This window comes from Lentinula edodes, assembly GCF_021015755.1.
Source record: "Lentinula edodes strain Le(Bin) 0899 ss11 chromosome Unknown C8R40scaffold_79, whole genome shotgun sequence".
Lineage (NCBI taxonomy): Eukaryota > Fungi > Basidiomycota > Agaricomycetes > Agaricales > Omphalotaceae > Lentinula > Lentinula edodes.
This window is the reverse complement of record NW_025764385.1, coordinates 109,246-123,369: the sequence shown is the minus strand read 5'-3', so window position 1 is coordinate 123,369 and position 14,124 is coordinate 109,246. Positions and strand designations below refer to the sequence as shown.

Below are 14,124 nucleotides of genomic sequence, written 5' to 3'. Positions count from 1 at the left end.
CGGGTCGGAATGACACGAGAACTGTTGCTGGACCACAAAGAATTTACCAGAGTGTGGTGGAATTTTTCGTAGTTTTGTGACGCCACTTATATTTTTCGAGGTGTGTCCTTTGCGTTTAAACAAATAGTGCGTTATGCTCACATATCCCTCTAGCTGTTGCGCAAAATTTACATCAAAAGCCAGCCGGCAGGGTCACCTCCGTTACCTGATCAATATCTTGCTGCCATATCATCGAAATCACAGGTTCTCGACGCCATGAAACTCTGGTTGACGAAGGGTGGCGGAGCTCAAGATGTATTGGATGACTCTCAGCTCCTTCAAGCACTTCGAGCCTTTTTTGCCAGTTCTAGTGATCACATCATTCATTCTTCCGCCGCCACCTTCGAGAACCCAAGCTTGGGATAACATGACCGAATCACGGCAAGCCCTTGAACAACTTCTGCTATCTCAGACAATGAGGCCATCGACTTCTCCAACCCAAACTGTTTCTCGAAACGCGGTAACCACGACCGAGTCTCGCGTACGGAACTTAAGCACTAGATAGCCTCCGGATATGGATCGCATGAGCCCCAAGGAGTTTGTTGACAATATCGACGGGATGGCATTTGCGGCCTTCAACAATGTAACAGAAGAAGTAAGCATTCTTAGTACCATTCCCCTGCCTTGCCACCAATCAACTGGTGATCTTTTTCTTTTAGGACCTTTACATCACATCCGACCTCTGGAGGTGCAAGGTACTGATCGAACTGGATGGTTCCCACCGCGAGAGGCGTCGTCACTGGATGAGTATATCGAGATACAAACTATTCACAGCCATATTCAGGACGTAGAGCCATCCTCTCTCATATCCGAACTTTCACCTGAAAGCTTGTACCGTCTTCTTCCCCCTGGTATTCGAAGCTGCATTCGAGCACACTCAATCATACGGAAATGGCTGATTTCGAAAATTGTCGCTCCCCGTATAGGTCTCCGCGCACGTCAAATGCGAATAGAGTTTTTACTGCAAGTCATTGAAGTCGCTCGGCTGCGTAATGCGGAGAGTTCTTCACCCAATTCTGTCTATGAGCAGCCCTGTGTTCGGTCTTTCGTAGAAGCAGCGGTGACATCCGCCATCCTGAGTCCTGAATGCAGAATGCACCACCGAGCATGGCAGAATGTTTCTGCTAGTCAATGTTGCAATTACGACACAATTTCTCAGCTGCTTGCACGACCCAAAACTCAATCTGTCGCATCTAGAGATCCCTTAACTGTGGACATGGGCTGGCTGATAGAGCGGATTCTGGACGTTATTGCCATGCCCGATCTTGTTGAATCTCATAATGAAGAAGGGCAAAATCTCGTTAACTTTGATAAACGCCGGTCAGTCTGGTTTTCAGTCTTTCAATTCTTCTGCTGAGCTGTCGGTAATGATTCAGTAATCTCTGCAACTTCATATCCAACGCACCGTCACTGCTCTCGCAAAGGCTTGCTCATCGGAATGATATCAACAGACGAGGCTTCGAATGTCTCAACAAACATTGAACGCGAAATTTTCTCCATTCAATCTGATATCCGCGGAATCAAGGATGAGGCATATCGGGAGGGCGCTGCTGCGAACGCTCCCGGGACACCGTCAAAAAAGATTTCGTGGCCCTTTCAAAGACTTGTCGCTATTCAGATGGACAAACATCGGCGGGACAAGAACTTGCGAGCACATCTACAGAAAGAGAAGACGCAGGAACAATTTCGTAATGAAAAACGAGAAGAGCAATTGGACAAAGCGATGAAGGGAGGACGAAGACCGACTTCGGTTGCACAGAAGCAGCATCGCAATAAGAAAAGCATGTCGTCGCTTTTCAGTTTTATGCGACTCATTTCCAGTGCATTCGGTGTCGATAATTCTCATTCCCCTGTCCTAAGGAGAACCGCCTCTGAGCTTGAATTTACTCCTTCCGGAAAGCCAACATTAGTTGTGAACCTCATGGATTCCAGCGTTAACCATTTCATCAACAACGAACGTTCTTTCACCTTTAGGCTCGATACTGAGGACGGCGGTCATTATCTTCTTCGGGGATAAGCGGTGGAATCTTGACCCGCTTTCTTTGTGTGCTGTTCGATTGGAAGTCTCCACTCAGGACGATTACCAAAAGGCCTTTAGAGCAAAGACTTTTCGTGCCAGTGCTCAACTTGATCCCTTCCAAGCACTCACATGGGCGATGCTAGAGCTGCAAGCTGATTGCTTGGCGAAGGTACGCTGAATGCGGACATACCCCCTACTCGTCTAACTGTGCTCTCGTATTGTAGCTTTATCAACACTTCGAATCCAACCCCGTGTCGTCAACCCAACCGCAATCAACACAATCGAGCAAACGCCCTCGTCTACTCGAGAACCCTGTGACATCCCTGCTAAAATCTGTGCAGCAACCTCCCATGCGCATCTACAATTTACAAATACTCTTGTTCTTCATTGACCGACATTGGAATACTCCACGTGAATCTATGCAATCAGATATCATTCGCACTCTTCTGGATCATGTAACCAATGATGACGGGACTGTGCAGAGCTGGGCTTTCGTATGCCTTGCTGCTCTAGCATCTGCGGATTGCGATAATGCTGCCAGTCTTCTCTCTTCTCAAACACTCTCCACCTCTGCCGTTCCTCCAACTACCATCCAGACGAGATACATGACGAGTGTCTCTACCCGAGGTGCTTCCACTTGGGATTCTGTATGGACACATGCGATTCGCCGTACTAATTCACAGAATATCGCCGGTGGCGTCGGCGTCCCGTTTGTCCGTTGGTTTGGGACCGAATGGTACCTTCTCTCGAGGACCTTTTCAATTTCTGTAATAGGAAGTATGTCGTGCCGCTTGCCACACCGCGAGTATCTTGCTCGTTTACGCTAACACTGGCTCTGCCCGACAATCGCTCGTCAGATCTTCCCTTACCTCTCATCGCGTTCTTTCCGAAATCGAAACTCTTGCGAAGGATCTAGATGTTCAAGGTCCCGTTGCCCCTTTCGATTCCGTTTGCACGTTTCTTTCGCTTTGCCTGAAAGTCGCAAATCAGGACGTTCGCCTGTACCGTATGCAGCTCGAAGAAAAGGTTTTAACTTGGCTGATGCCAAGCTACCCTCTGTCAAGTTTGATGGTAGTTGCCCAGAGTCTGCATCCCCCAACGAATCTTCGGACTTGAGAAATGCCACTTTCATGGCGCCCATCCCCGCCGAAACGGACCTCGTGCAGCCGCAGTCCAGAGAACGTAAAATCTCGGTGTTCTTCCTAAAATGCCTCGAATCAGCTCTATCACCATGGCAGGAAGGTTCAGACAATACCATAGTCCTTAGGGCTCCTGCGGCCAAGAGGGCTTTAGATATTGCTGTGGTCGGCCTGTCTTTTGAGTTCGTCCTTGTTCTGAACGGTATACAGAGCAATAGACGTGTCATACAGGCAGCTTGCAAGTTAATCACCTTGATTGCCAAATTACTTGATCAGTCTCAGTGGAGTATAGAGGAAAAAGGCGCCGTCCTTCTCTCATTGGAACCTTTAGTCTGCCTTGACGCCGAAACTTACGATGTTGCTTCTTGGACTGTATTACTGCCACCGACCCGAGGTACCGGGATCCGTTCTCAGACTCTGAAATCTCTCCTGTCAAATGATGACAGGCGGCAGAAAACGTTGCGATTGGAAAGAACGAAGCATCTCAAAACATTATGGGGGAACCCTGACGTGAGGGGCGTTATTCAACCGTTATGTTATCTAATCATTTCATCCAGGTACAAGCCACCTTTAGTGGCATCTCAGAAGTCTTCAAAGACATTCTTAGAGTCGTGATGGGCCAGCCTTCGAAATTGCCCGCTGACGCCATGGTTGTTGATGACAGCTTTAGTACTGCTGGTCGCAGTCCATCGCAATCATTGGGAGCCACATTGGGTACCGCCGCTCAGATTTCGGCAACCCGCCAAGTTGCAGGCATCTCTATCCTGTTTTTATCTGTCGGTCCTCTTTTGCAGCAAAGCAAGTGCTGTCGAAGCGGGACATAACCAAGTGGATCGATACTCTTGCCAGGGTCTCAAAAATAGTGGCAAAACGGCGGCTCACTTACATCGGGAATTCTCCCAAGCCTCAGATCGCGGACCATATTCACAACCAACCCGTCACCGCTACCAGGGATCCTAAAGCAGGTAAGAGTGGTTTCTTTCTGGTGCTATCGTTGCTCATTGGCGATCACCTCAGTGTTTGGTGTAGAACTGAACTTCTTGCTGGAGCGAGAGTACGGTGGTAGTCCAGTACCTCCAAGGACCATACCGTTTGTCGTTGAACCATCCTTGGCTCAGGTGGAAGCCCGAGGTATGATGGAAATTGGGATCTGCTAGTATTTTCATGTCTTACATCAATATCATCTGGAGCAGTTAACCAATCGAACGGTACAAGTTCCAAAATTGCTTGCCTTCAAGAAGCTTTCAAACAATCGTAACTCGGGGAGGAAGTGAATATGGAGGAAATCAGGGACCACCGAGAGAGATTTGATATTCGTATATCCTAGGTCTAACTAAAGTCCACAATTCTAATGGGAGTCCAACGTTCCCTTTGTACTTGGGAGGAGCATAGGTTTGGCGTAATGTTTACTAATGCGGATTCTGGAGTAAGGGCGCTCGGCAAATTCCTTGAAAAGTTGCGGGCAGGGTACAATTTCCTCGGATCTTTCCGAGAACTTGTACCGGTGGGAGTTTTGTGGAATCGTTGTTTTCTTACCGTCATGAACCGTCGAAAAGTCTTAGGCTTAAAGCGTTACGCCAAAACTATTGGCAATGGCCTGCTTTCTAAACTCAGATCTGCTGGTCCTCGGGTGAACCCAGCCTCTCCTTCTTCGTACCAGCCTTCGATCCTATCCGATCCTCCCCCTTTTTCAATTCCCCCTGGGTGCATTAAGGATGGTAAAAAACTCGATTTCCCCAGTACTCGAGACCCGTATCTTCCTGCAATATATGAAGTAAAATCCCATCCTCGGATCCCCAAAGATTTAAATCAGAACGTCATCAAACGGATTCTCATCGTACCTTGGCCTAAGGGCGACGCCCAATTCCTCAAATTCTACTTTAACCATGCAGAAACTAGAATCAATATTCCTGGTGGACGGAATTCAAGTATTCCTGCCCTTGGTATGCTCCATGGCCTTTGCCTCCTAGTCTTATCTGATCATTTGTTAGGGTGGGGGAAACTCGAAGTTGGCGACATAGTCTTTACCCGGGATGTTGCGGGGTCTGGAGATGGCATGGATGATATGTTTGAGGTATATGTTGGAGAGATGTACGTGAAGTACATGCCTCTGGTTCATCTTACCTATGCTTATCAACCTTTATAGAGATGAAGAGAGTGAAGAGGGGAAGTTAATCAAGAATCTTCGAGATGAAACGCTTGGTCCTGAAGCCGAACGTTGCACAAATGGCTGTACTGCATTTGAGAAATGCAGTAAACGTGCCAATCCTGTGGGCGGTTCAGGCCACTGCTACAGCTGCGGCATAAGTCACCAAAAGCCCAGGAACTTGGTAACGCCTTCTGTTGGGGGCAAGATACGGGGAAGTCTCAGCACTGAAGAGGAGGAGCATATCCAAATGCGGCGCAATCTTGTGACGGTTTGTCGATTATCTATTCTCACAATGCAATACCAATGTTGGTTACCAATTAGACAACCATTAAACTTGCCGTGAATATGTTCCGACGTATACTACCAACAGAATACAAAATTCTAGAAGATGCCTGCGAGCTCAATAATGTACCGCGGATTGGCACGGATGACAATGCTCTCTATCAGGGCTTACAGCTTAATGTTTCGCAACCTGTACATGGTGATGGACTAAGTACGTTGTTGCGTATGATACTCAAACTAACTACCTCATGCAATTGATTGTGCAGTTATCAACTGCATCAAGGCTCTTGCCTTTTTTGGTGGCAAACACTTTGACCGACACGACTCTGCAGGTGGTTGGACTACGATGTTTGCTTATCCCGATATACCAACGGGAGAAGGATGGGAGGGAGGGAGATTTCATCTGGTCGAGTTTGGGCTATACGTCGAACTTGATAAAATCAAATCTATAACATTTTCAGGGCTTCGTCTTCATGGTGGTACGCCTCCATTAGCGCCTGTTGGAGTTCCGATTCCTCCTTCCGCCTACCGATGGGTAGTTGTACTTTATCCTCAAGGTGCTATTCTTGATGGCCGAGTAACAATGAATATTGCTGCGGGTCCCAACGGAGTGCCAATCCAGTTGACGCCAGAAATGACAAATGCAACTGTCCATGTACCATCAACTGAAGAGTATGTTTTTTCCCTGGCTATAAGTTATCAGACTCTTACTTGTACTGTTCTAGCACTGACGGGTTGATGGCTGAAGAGGATGAGGAAGAGTATGCTCTAACTTAAATGAATCATCTATTACACTTATAAGTCTTAGGCCAGATTTGCTTCATGCTTCGCCCAAAGAGCTAAACTTCCTAGATGATGGAAAAGTTATCATGACTCCTCAAGCTGAAATAGATTTTCTCGCCCGAGCTTTCTTCCTGCACACATTATATCATCAGAGGCAGATCATGGGTGGAAATGTATTGAAATATGATCATTATCGTCAAGGCTGGTCTATGCAGCGGGATGGTATAACATTCTCTGCTGGTCCTTGGTCTTTGGCACCAGATGGTCTTGAGCTAACTAACCATGCTGGTATGATGACGACTATCACTTGAGCTTAGAATCTTAACATCCTTCACAGATTCCTCACCCCGTCAAGCTGCCAGAGAACGGTGGTATCAACACTGTAACAAGAGGCTTGAAGCGATATCCTCTACTTTCCGTAACTTCAAAGCTCCTCCCATCCGTAAGCAAATTGACTTTTGGTGCAATTCTCTGCTTCTCTATCTATAACAAACAGGAATACCGGTGCCTCAAACTTTTAAAAAACGGTCTCGGACAGCACGCGCAGCTGCTGCACAAGCTGCTGCTCACAAGCGAAAGGTAGTATATCAGCTGAAGGCCCGATCAAAGAACCGAAAATCGAAATCGAAATCAACAGTTTGTATGTTTTTATGGTTCAACTACGTTGCCATTGACTCATTTAACTCCTATTTTCCAGCTGAAATTATACATGCTGCTCAAAAAGCTCCGCAAGCTATTGAATTCAATCAGGAAGTGGCCATACAAAACTTGAATAAAACAAAACGAGATCTAAATGTGAACGATAAGGGACAACGGAGAAGTAAACGGCTCAAGGAAAACTGCGATAATGGTATGAGTCAGAAAATAAATTCGACTGAAGGAGTCTAATCGATAGGCGTTGCAGCAATAGCTCAGGAATGCCAAGTAGCCGAAGAAGAGCAGGAGGAGGACCAGGTATACGAACTTCGAAATATTATATCACACCGCATTTGCACTAAGGCTGTAAGTACTTACATGTTCTTCTGAATTATTCCTAATGCTCGATCTTCAAGTGCTGTAACTACGAATACTATGTTGAGTGGGCTGACAAGAAACCTGGAACAAAAGAATGGATACACGAAAGCCAGATTGAGTAAGTATAAATTATTCATAAGCTAAGTTTTTCTGATTTAAATCTTCAGTATGGGAGATATGTACACCGCTTATCGGCTTAATGCATTCACGCAAACGGTAGATGGTAAGCTCAACCAAACATTGATATGCGGGGTTATTGCTCATCATCTTTTTCTTGATAGTAAATATGGGTTCAATTGGTGGGACTTACGCATACTATATGTATCTGGGATCTGTAATCTAACATCTCCATAGATGACAATGAGCAGCCTCGTAACAATCGCAACGGCGAACCGCCAAATGAAGAGAATCGTTCAAGCGGTAACCAAATTTTGTTCTCTTGAGCACAAATGGTTCTCATTATCATTTCCCAGATCCCTCGCCTTTTCATACTAAAAGCACTGGCAAGCCATCTTGTTCCATTCCTCTTCAATGACTACTAAAGTGGTATATAGCCATTCCATTCCTGATGCAACTCTCAAAAGAATCCTTAACTTACACAATTCAGCTTTTCAATGAGGGCCTATCGAGTATGAATGCAACGCAGGGCCCAAGTATTCAAGACTTATTTTTGAAGATCAATCGCTTTCATGTTGCACTCGAACGTTCTCCTCTCGACTCCAGAACAATGAAAGCGGCAGTAGATGTTTGGCCCTCAATTAATTTACTCCTCGAAAACTCCAAGATATATGATGCAGGTGCCCACATATTACACTATACCATTATGCTTTCACACTATCGACTTTACACTTGGGTTTCGGAGTCCATTGAACATGTACTTGATCATCCCTCGTCACACTGGTGGTACCGTCTTATCAAGACCGTCGGAGAGGTAGTGGAAAGTGGGAATCGTGGCATGTTTTACTTTAACTCATCGGATTTCCTACCTACGATTGAACCCCCAAGAACTTATTTGTGGAACTTCCATGGAAGGCAACATGATCAGCGCAGCGCTAATAGCCTTCTTAGTTCGCGCATTATCTTTCACTGGCTTGGCTTGCCAATAGAATCTGATGACAAACACAATGTGCAGTCGTTGTTCCTGAAGAGCCTCATGGACTCTAGTGCTACTGCGAGCATTTTATTGCTTGACGAGGTCTGGGCTGCATATAGCACTCCTCGTAACCTCTGTAGCGCTCACTCAAAACGAGGGTATCCTTCAAAAACTGCCATGAAGAAACTTGGCCAAATGTTTCTTGACCATCCAATTTTAGGCCGTCATCGTTCTTTGGAGATTCAACAGCTTATTGATTTGCTCCAAGCTGCTCATCGCCGAATCATGGGTCTTCCGACCTCCCTTAATTCCCCATCTTCGGCAATATTTGCAGAATCACCTTCCACTCCTCCTCTTCTTCCTCCACATACAACTTCAAACGATAACATCTCATATCGGATTTCTCCAATCGCATCCTTAACGTCTGTTCGAGAAAATAATCGCGTCATTTTCTTTCGCGATTGGCTCCTCGAAATCGCCGAGGCTTATATGCAGTTTCCACCGCTATCTATGGACCAACTCAAGCTAGAGCAGCGTAGGATCCTTGAAAATTCAGATTCATCTTGTCCATTCCGGGAGCTTGCATCCTCTCGGAAGCAGGTCTCAGGTCCAAATGGATTATTCGCACATCACTCCCGCGAAGGCACGTTCAGCGCATTACTCTTCCGCGGCGTACTCTTCAATACAGAAGCTTTACAAGAAACTGGACATACTGGGTTTTTTGAGTCCCTTGAAGCCTGGTCCCAGTTTAAAGCTCTTTATGCAGATCGAGGGGAAAATTTTATATGCAACCCTTGTGCATACGGTACAACCAGAGGACGGACTTCCTCTAACGATGTAAACTTCTGGATTGGAAGTGAGATACTGGAGGAAAAGCTGCAAGATCCGAATGTCTCATTTACTAGCATCTGGCAATTTATTGTCCATGCTAAGAATGACAAGAAGAACAAACTCTTCCCTTCGTTTGGAGATCTTTCAGCATATCTGCTTACGGTCGACCTTACTTATGCTCATCGCATCCCTTGGCCAAGCTTGGATGAAGTTGCGCATGCCATATACGTTCTCGCTAAAGGTGCCCTGCATGGACTGCAAAAAATGGATCTAGTCCCAACAGATACTTATAGCGAAAATCAGGTCAAAGAGGGTTTTAAAGCTTTGTATAGGTTTCTAGATGAAGATGCGAAGTTCCAAAAAGTCAAACAGACTGTTATATTTGATCCATTTATGGTGGAACATGCACTATGCAAGATCAGTAAAGATCGAGTATATGAAAGAAGTAAGTTGTAGGATATTTGTAGTATTTTGCTTATGTACTGCATTCTATCGGAATCTGCTGCTAAAACTTGATCTTTTTGTCATTGGTGAAAAGAAATTGAAACGGATTATGCAAGCAAAGGTAGCCCATTCAATATTGCCTCGATAAAGATAAAATGTAGAGCGGTAGGTAGCGAACAATTGAAGAGACAAGATTTTGCTTTAATGCACCTCGACCGTCTCCTCAACCATTTCCTGCGCTGCCGGAATTTCATCCTGCATCAATGGCTTGTCGCATCTAATGGTGAACGAGAGTATACCATTTGACAAGACGGCGATAATGTCGCACAACTAGGAAAGTGTTTGAGCAGCCAGAATAAACTTATTGCCATAGACTTACCTGCGTTTTAGCTGGAATTCGTAGAACGCGATAAAATTCACCATGAGCCCTTTCCATTGTTGCTTGCAACGGTGCTGACATCGTATCATAAGGAGCAGCAATATACCCATGAAATTCTCTGGAACTGCGTTGCAAGTCCACCGGTGGGCTAAGTCTTGGCGGAGCCAGAGAATTCTCATGAATGCACAAGCCAAACTTTCTTGGAACGCGCCAATTAGGAGCCAACGACATTCCCCAAACCACAAGGTTCCGTTCCTTAAATATGGATGAATAGGCGGTGATGACCTTGAGGTGCTGACGTTGCACGCCAGGCAGTTCTACGTCGTAATGTAAGATGTGGCTTTGGCAGTCATATTGGGAGTCAACCCGAGGCATATAGAGGGTAGATGAAAGCTGGCGAACAAAAAGCAAGGTAGAATCAAAGTTGGTCGGGTGTTTCATTTCTTCGGTGAGGGGAGAACGATATTTGGAATTTGGTTTGGGTAGAAGATTAAATACCACAAAAGACACGTGTATATGGAAATAATCCAACGATAAAAAGGTGGTAGGCTCAGATAGCTTATATAAAGTTTGAATTGACAAAAAATGGCAAAAACGCCGACAGAGATTGTGGAGAGGGTCACAAAATCAAAATCAACCGTTTGTTCCACTTTAAACACAAAGATGTAGATGAAATGGTATAAAGTAATGCATAAGCTTCAAACCATATTGTAAGTACCAGCATTATCCAACATCTGCACAAGAAGCCAATGATGAATTGCAACCCGAGGGTTCCCAAGTTCTACGTTTGGATCGTAAGTACTTTTGAGCAGCTTGATTAAATATGAGGCTGGTAGTCTCATCGACCTGGAACAGGTCCGGAATGAGCAGGATCCCATTAAAAGATATAAATCGGAGTCATCAATATCGCTAGGGAGATATAGTACATCGTCATCTTCAACTAGAACGATCTTAAATGGCATAAATATCAGTCGACTTGATTTCAAGATTAGATACTCACTTGCATTGGCTCCCCTTCGAGCAATACCCTGGTAGCACCTGTCACAGCCCAGCACATTAAGCGCATGCGGAATGTTGGAGACCGTAGTCCCGATAAGCAGGTTTTGACCTCGGGACTGAATCTATCCATCATACTGGCCAAAAGCTCCGGACACGGTGCTCCAGTACCGGCAAGAAAATCTTCTATAATGTCTTGAAAAGTCTTCCCAGTAAATTGAGGACCAGCAGCGCTGAGCGCTTGGGCCAGTTCATCCAATGATGGCTGCTTGAGATCACAAGAGATGCTGATGTTTAGAGAAGCAAAATCGCGAATTGTAGACATTTCCGCAGTTCGAATAAATTCTTCAGGTCCCCCAAAGAAGCTGCGCACAATCTGCAAAATAATATTAAACTCTTGATACTAGGCGTACTTCTTAGACTTACATCAACAAGATCGATCCCTGTAGCACAAGGAAGTAAGAACCCCTTAAGAAAAGCAGCAAAATAGGCGTTATCGATGTCTATGGGACCAATGACAACATTATGAAGCATTTCCCATGCAAGCTTGTGGTGACCAGCTTCTGAACGTCCATGCAAGACTGCAAGCTATGGTAGACATTAGTTGAGTACAAATAGAAGATTCTGAGCGTCGCACCTGTATATTGTGATATGAGGCAAAGTGTGAACTGAATTCCGCAATGCTATCCATCGGCCCAATATTCAACCAGCGCTCTAGCATCTCACTGATTGAAGGCAAATAGGAGGAGACCAACTCATGATGAAGGCAGGATATGTTACAATCATTGAGGAGATAAATGAGGAGAAGAGGATTCAAGTGTCCCGGGTAGTGTCCATAAATGAGAGCTAATCCAGTTGCAGCCCCAAACAGAACCAGTTCATCATGCTTATTGGATGATATTTGCAGGTCGGCAGATTGGAGCGTCGTGTATTCCCCATAAAGTGGAGTACAAAACTCATGCTCACGTTCCTCAAAAAATCGACGGAAGACCTCGGTAATGGCTGATTGTTCAAGACCAGGCCCTGAAGAGATATAATCATCGTGTTCATCGACGCTAGCAATGCAGTAATTCAAATCAGCAGTGTTTTGGCTAAAGGATACAATCTTACCAAACAAAGTGGCGGTTTGGAGATAAAATTCGACTCCAATCTCCACTTTGTACGGAGATTTTCATTTGAGCAATAAATTCTGTTGCCAGTTCTTGTTCATTTGTACCCTTTACCTGAAGGCCAGGACAGACTAATTCTCCACGGTGTACCTCTGCAACAATTTTGAAAATAGCTTGGGTGCGTTCATCGTCAAAGAATACAGGAATGAAATCAAGAGGGACGGGCTGTTTCCAGGGCTCTCCCCATAGCTTCTTAGGCAATGGCTGCTCCATCATTGAGGAAGTTGGAATCTGAAACTAAGAATTAGATACCAACAAAAGAGAAATAATTGAACCATGGCCTACAGAACGGAGAGCATACGGTCCATTTGACTGAGGTTGATTTTCATTTGGTGTCCTGGGCGATGCTGGTTCAAGCTCCTGATTATCTTGTTCTCCTGAAGCTTGTGTCGTTAATAATTGAGCTACAACTCTTGAATCCTAAAGCACAAAAATCAGGGCACAAATTTCTAGCAAATATAATGGAATATTTGCCTCCTCATCGCTGTTCTCAGTATCTAGCTGACATGACTCTTCTAGTTCCTCTTCATCCAGGGCATGGATGTTGAGATTTGCATCTGAGTCATTGCGGAACATGCTATATATACGGATGGATAAACAGCGATGAATGCGAACTGTATCGTCTGATCCCAAATATGCTTGAGCTAAGCTAACGTTGGTTTCAAGTGGGTGGTTCCGAATAACTGCAGGACTGTATTAGATATTTGACTTGATAGTTTATGTTAGAGGTTTACTTACGAGTGTGAAGCTGAAAATGATTGTCCCGGGTCACAACTAGCTTGGGAACGACATATGTACCATGGCTAGCCAAAAGATTTTGGACCGTTGTATTTCGCTCATAGGGCATAGACCTAAGTTTTGAAGTATTGTATGATCCATTGGCTCGACCATGATTACTAAATCCTAGCAATTGCAGAGGAAGAAGTTCTTGTGGAGCTAGCGGTAATGAGGAGGAAACCGATGGAAGATCATATCGACGCCTGAGCTTGAGCGTGATATCGGACATTAGGTCAAAAACCGTAGTAGAGGTTGGAAGGTTCGAATATTGATGAAATAGGCCCAAGGCATCAAGCACCATACGGTACGCGTCCTTGTTAATTTCATAAAAGATTAACTGCTTCGGAAGTTGGTAGAACTGGCAAATATGGATATTTTCAACAAATGGACATTGGGAAAATAGAAACATCCATACCTTAATGTCGCTTGTTGGAGGAAGCGGCAAATAGATCAAAACATCGATAGTCACAACCTCTATTCCTCCAGTAGCTACGCTGATACAGTCATCGATACTTGGAATTCGATCTCTACGACCAAGCCCAGGTGGCCGGACAGCTTTTCCACGCCTCTTGTCTTTTCTGGGGTTCTGAGGGAGTGACTGACTCGCATGATCAAGACGCAAATGATTGGTACGCTGGATAGCTGTGAGACCCGGAAAGCCCGAAGCTGTAGTGATACGAGCATGTCCCTGAGAGCCTATCATTTGTCCATACCCATCAGATGTACCTGCAACTTGCATACTAGAATATGGTCGGCATGCAGGAGGAGGTGGTGGTGGTAATGTACTGCCAGATCCAATAATAGGAAGAGGCTGGGCCTCAATATTTGACGCCTGAGTATGTAGTGGAATAGATGAAGGAAGCATTGCTGCAGAATGAGCATGGCGTGAATTCGATGAAGGAACCTGAGTATGCATGGTCCGCTGTACTGGAAATGTGGTAGAAGCAAGAGGCGGAATCTGATTTTCGTTGAAAGGAGGAAGAGATCTTTCTGCCAATAATGAAGATGG

At 45.2% G+C, this 14,124-nt stretch overlaps 6 protein-coding genes across 6 annotated transcripts; 5 read left to right on the top strand and 1 right to left on the bottom strand.

Moving 5' to 3' along the window:
• Positions 1 to 9: 9 nt before the first annotated feature.
• C8R40DRAFT_1178343 (uncharacterized protein) lies at positions 10 to 405 on the top strand (the record flags this gene model as incomplete). The annotated part of the gene is made up of 3 exons (XM_046232858.1): positions 10 to 23; positions 73 to 100; positions 154 to 405. The coding sequence occupies 3 exons, from the start codon at positions 10 to 12 to the stop codon at positions 403 to 405; spliced, it is 294 nt and encodes a 97-aa protein (XP_046079125.1).
• Positions 406 to 598: 193 nt separating this feature from the next.
• Positions 599 to 1,396, top strand: C8R40DRAFT_1063067 (uncharacterized protein; the record flags this gene model as incomplete). The annotated part of the gene is made up of 1 exon (XM_046225508.1): positions 599 to 1,396. One exon carries the CDS (start codon positions 599 to 601, stop codon positions 1,394 to 1,396), a length of 798 nt encoding a protein of 265 aa, XP_046079124.1.
• An 81-nt stretch (positions 1,397 to 1,477) lies between these two features.
• Positions 1,478 to 4,456, top strand: C8R40DRAFT_1178341 (uncharacterized protein; the record flags this gene model as incomplete). Its single annotated transcript, XM_046232857.1, has 9 exons — positions 1,478 to 2,033; positions 2,104 to 2,228; positions 2,284 to 2,772; positions 2,834 to 3,052; positions 3,109 to 3,708; positions 3,756 to 4,000; positions 4,048 to 4,163; positions 4,216 to 4,329; positions 4,392 to 4,456. 9 exons carry the CDS (start codon positions 1,478 to 1,480, stop codon positions 4,454 to 4,456), a joined length of 2,529 nt encoding a protein of 842 aa, XP_046079123.1.
• A 1,480-nt stretch (positions 4,457 to 5,936) lies between these two features.
• Positions 5,937 to 6,723, top strand: C8R40DRAFT_1063031 (uncharacterized protein; the record flags this gene model as incomplete). The annotated part of the gene is made up of 2 exons (XM_046225504.1): positions 5,937 to 6,284; positions 6,469 to 6,723. Coding segments are annotated over 2 exons (603 nt in total), but the record flags the coding sequence as incomplete, so codon positions are not given.
• A 1,334-nt stretch (positions 6,724 to 8,057) lies between these two features.
• On the top strand, positions 8,058 to 9,806 carry C8R40DRAFT_1178339 (uncharacterized protein; the record flags this gene model as incomplete). Its single annotated transcript, XM_046232856.1, has 1 exon — positions 8,058 to 9,806. One exon carries the CDS (start codon positions 8,058 to 8,060, stop codon positions 9,804 to 9,806), a length of 1,749 nt encoding a protein of 582 aa, XP_046079121.1.
• A 2,952-nt stretch (positions 9,807 to 12,758) lies between these two features.
• On the bottom strand, positions 12,759 to 13,980 carry C8R40DRAFT_1063027 (uncharacterized protein; the record flags this gene model as incomplete). The annotated part of the gene is made up of 3 exons (XM_046225503.1): positions 12,759 to 13,021; positions 13,077 to 13,473; positions 13,531 to 13,980. The coding sequence occupies 3 exons, from the start codon at positions 13,978 to 13,980 to the stop codon at positions 12,759 to 12,761; spliced, it is 1,110 nt and encodes a 369-aa protein (XP_046079120.1).
• Between the last annotated feature and the right edge of the window lie 144 nt (positions 13,981 to 14,124).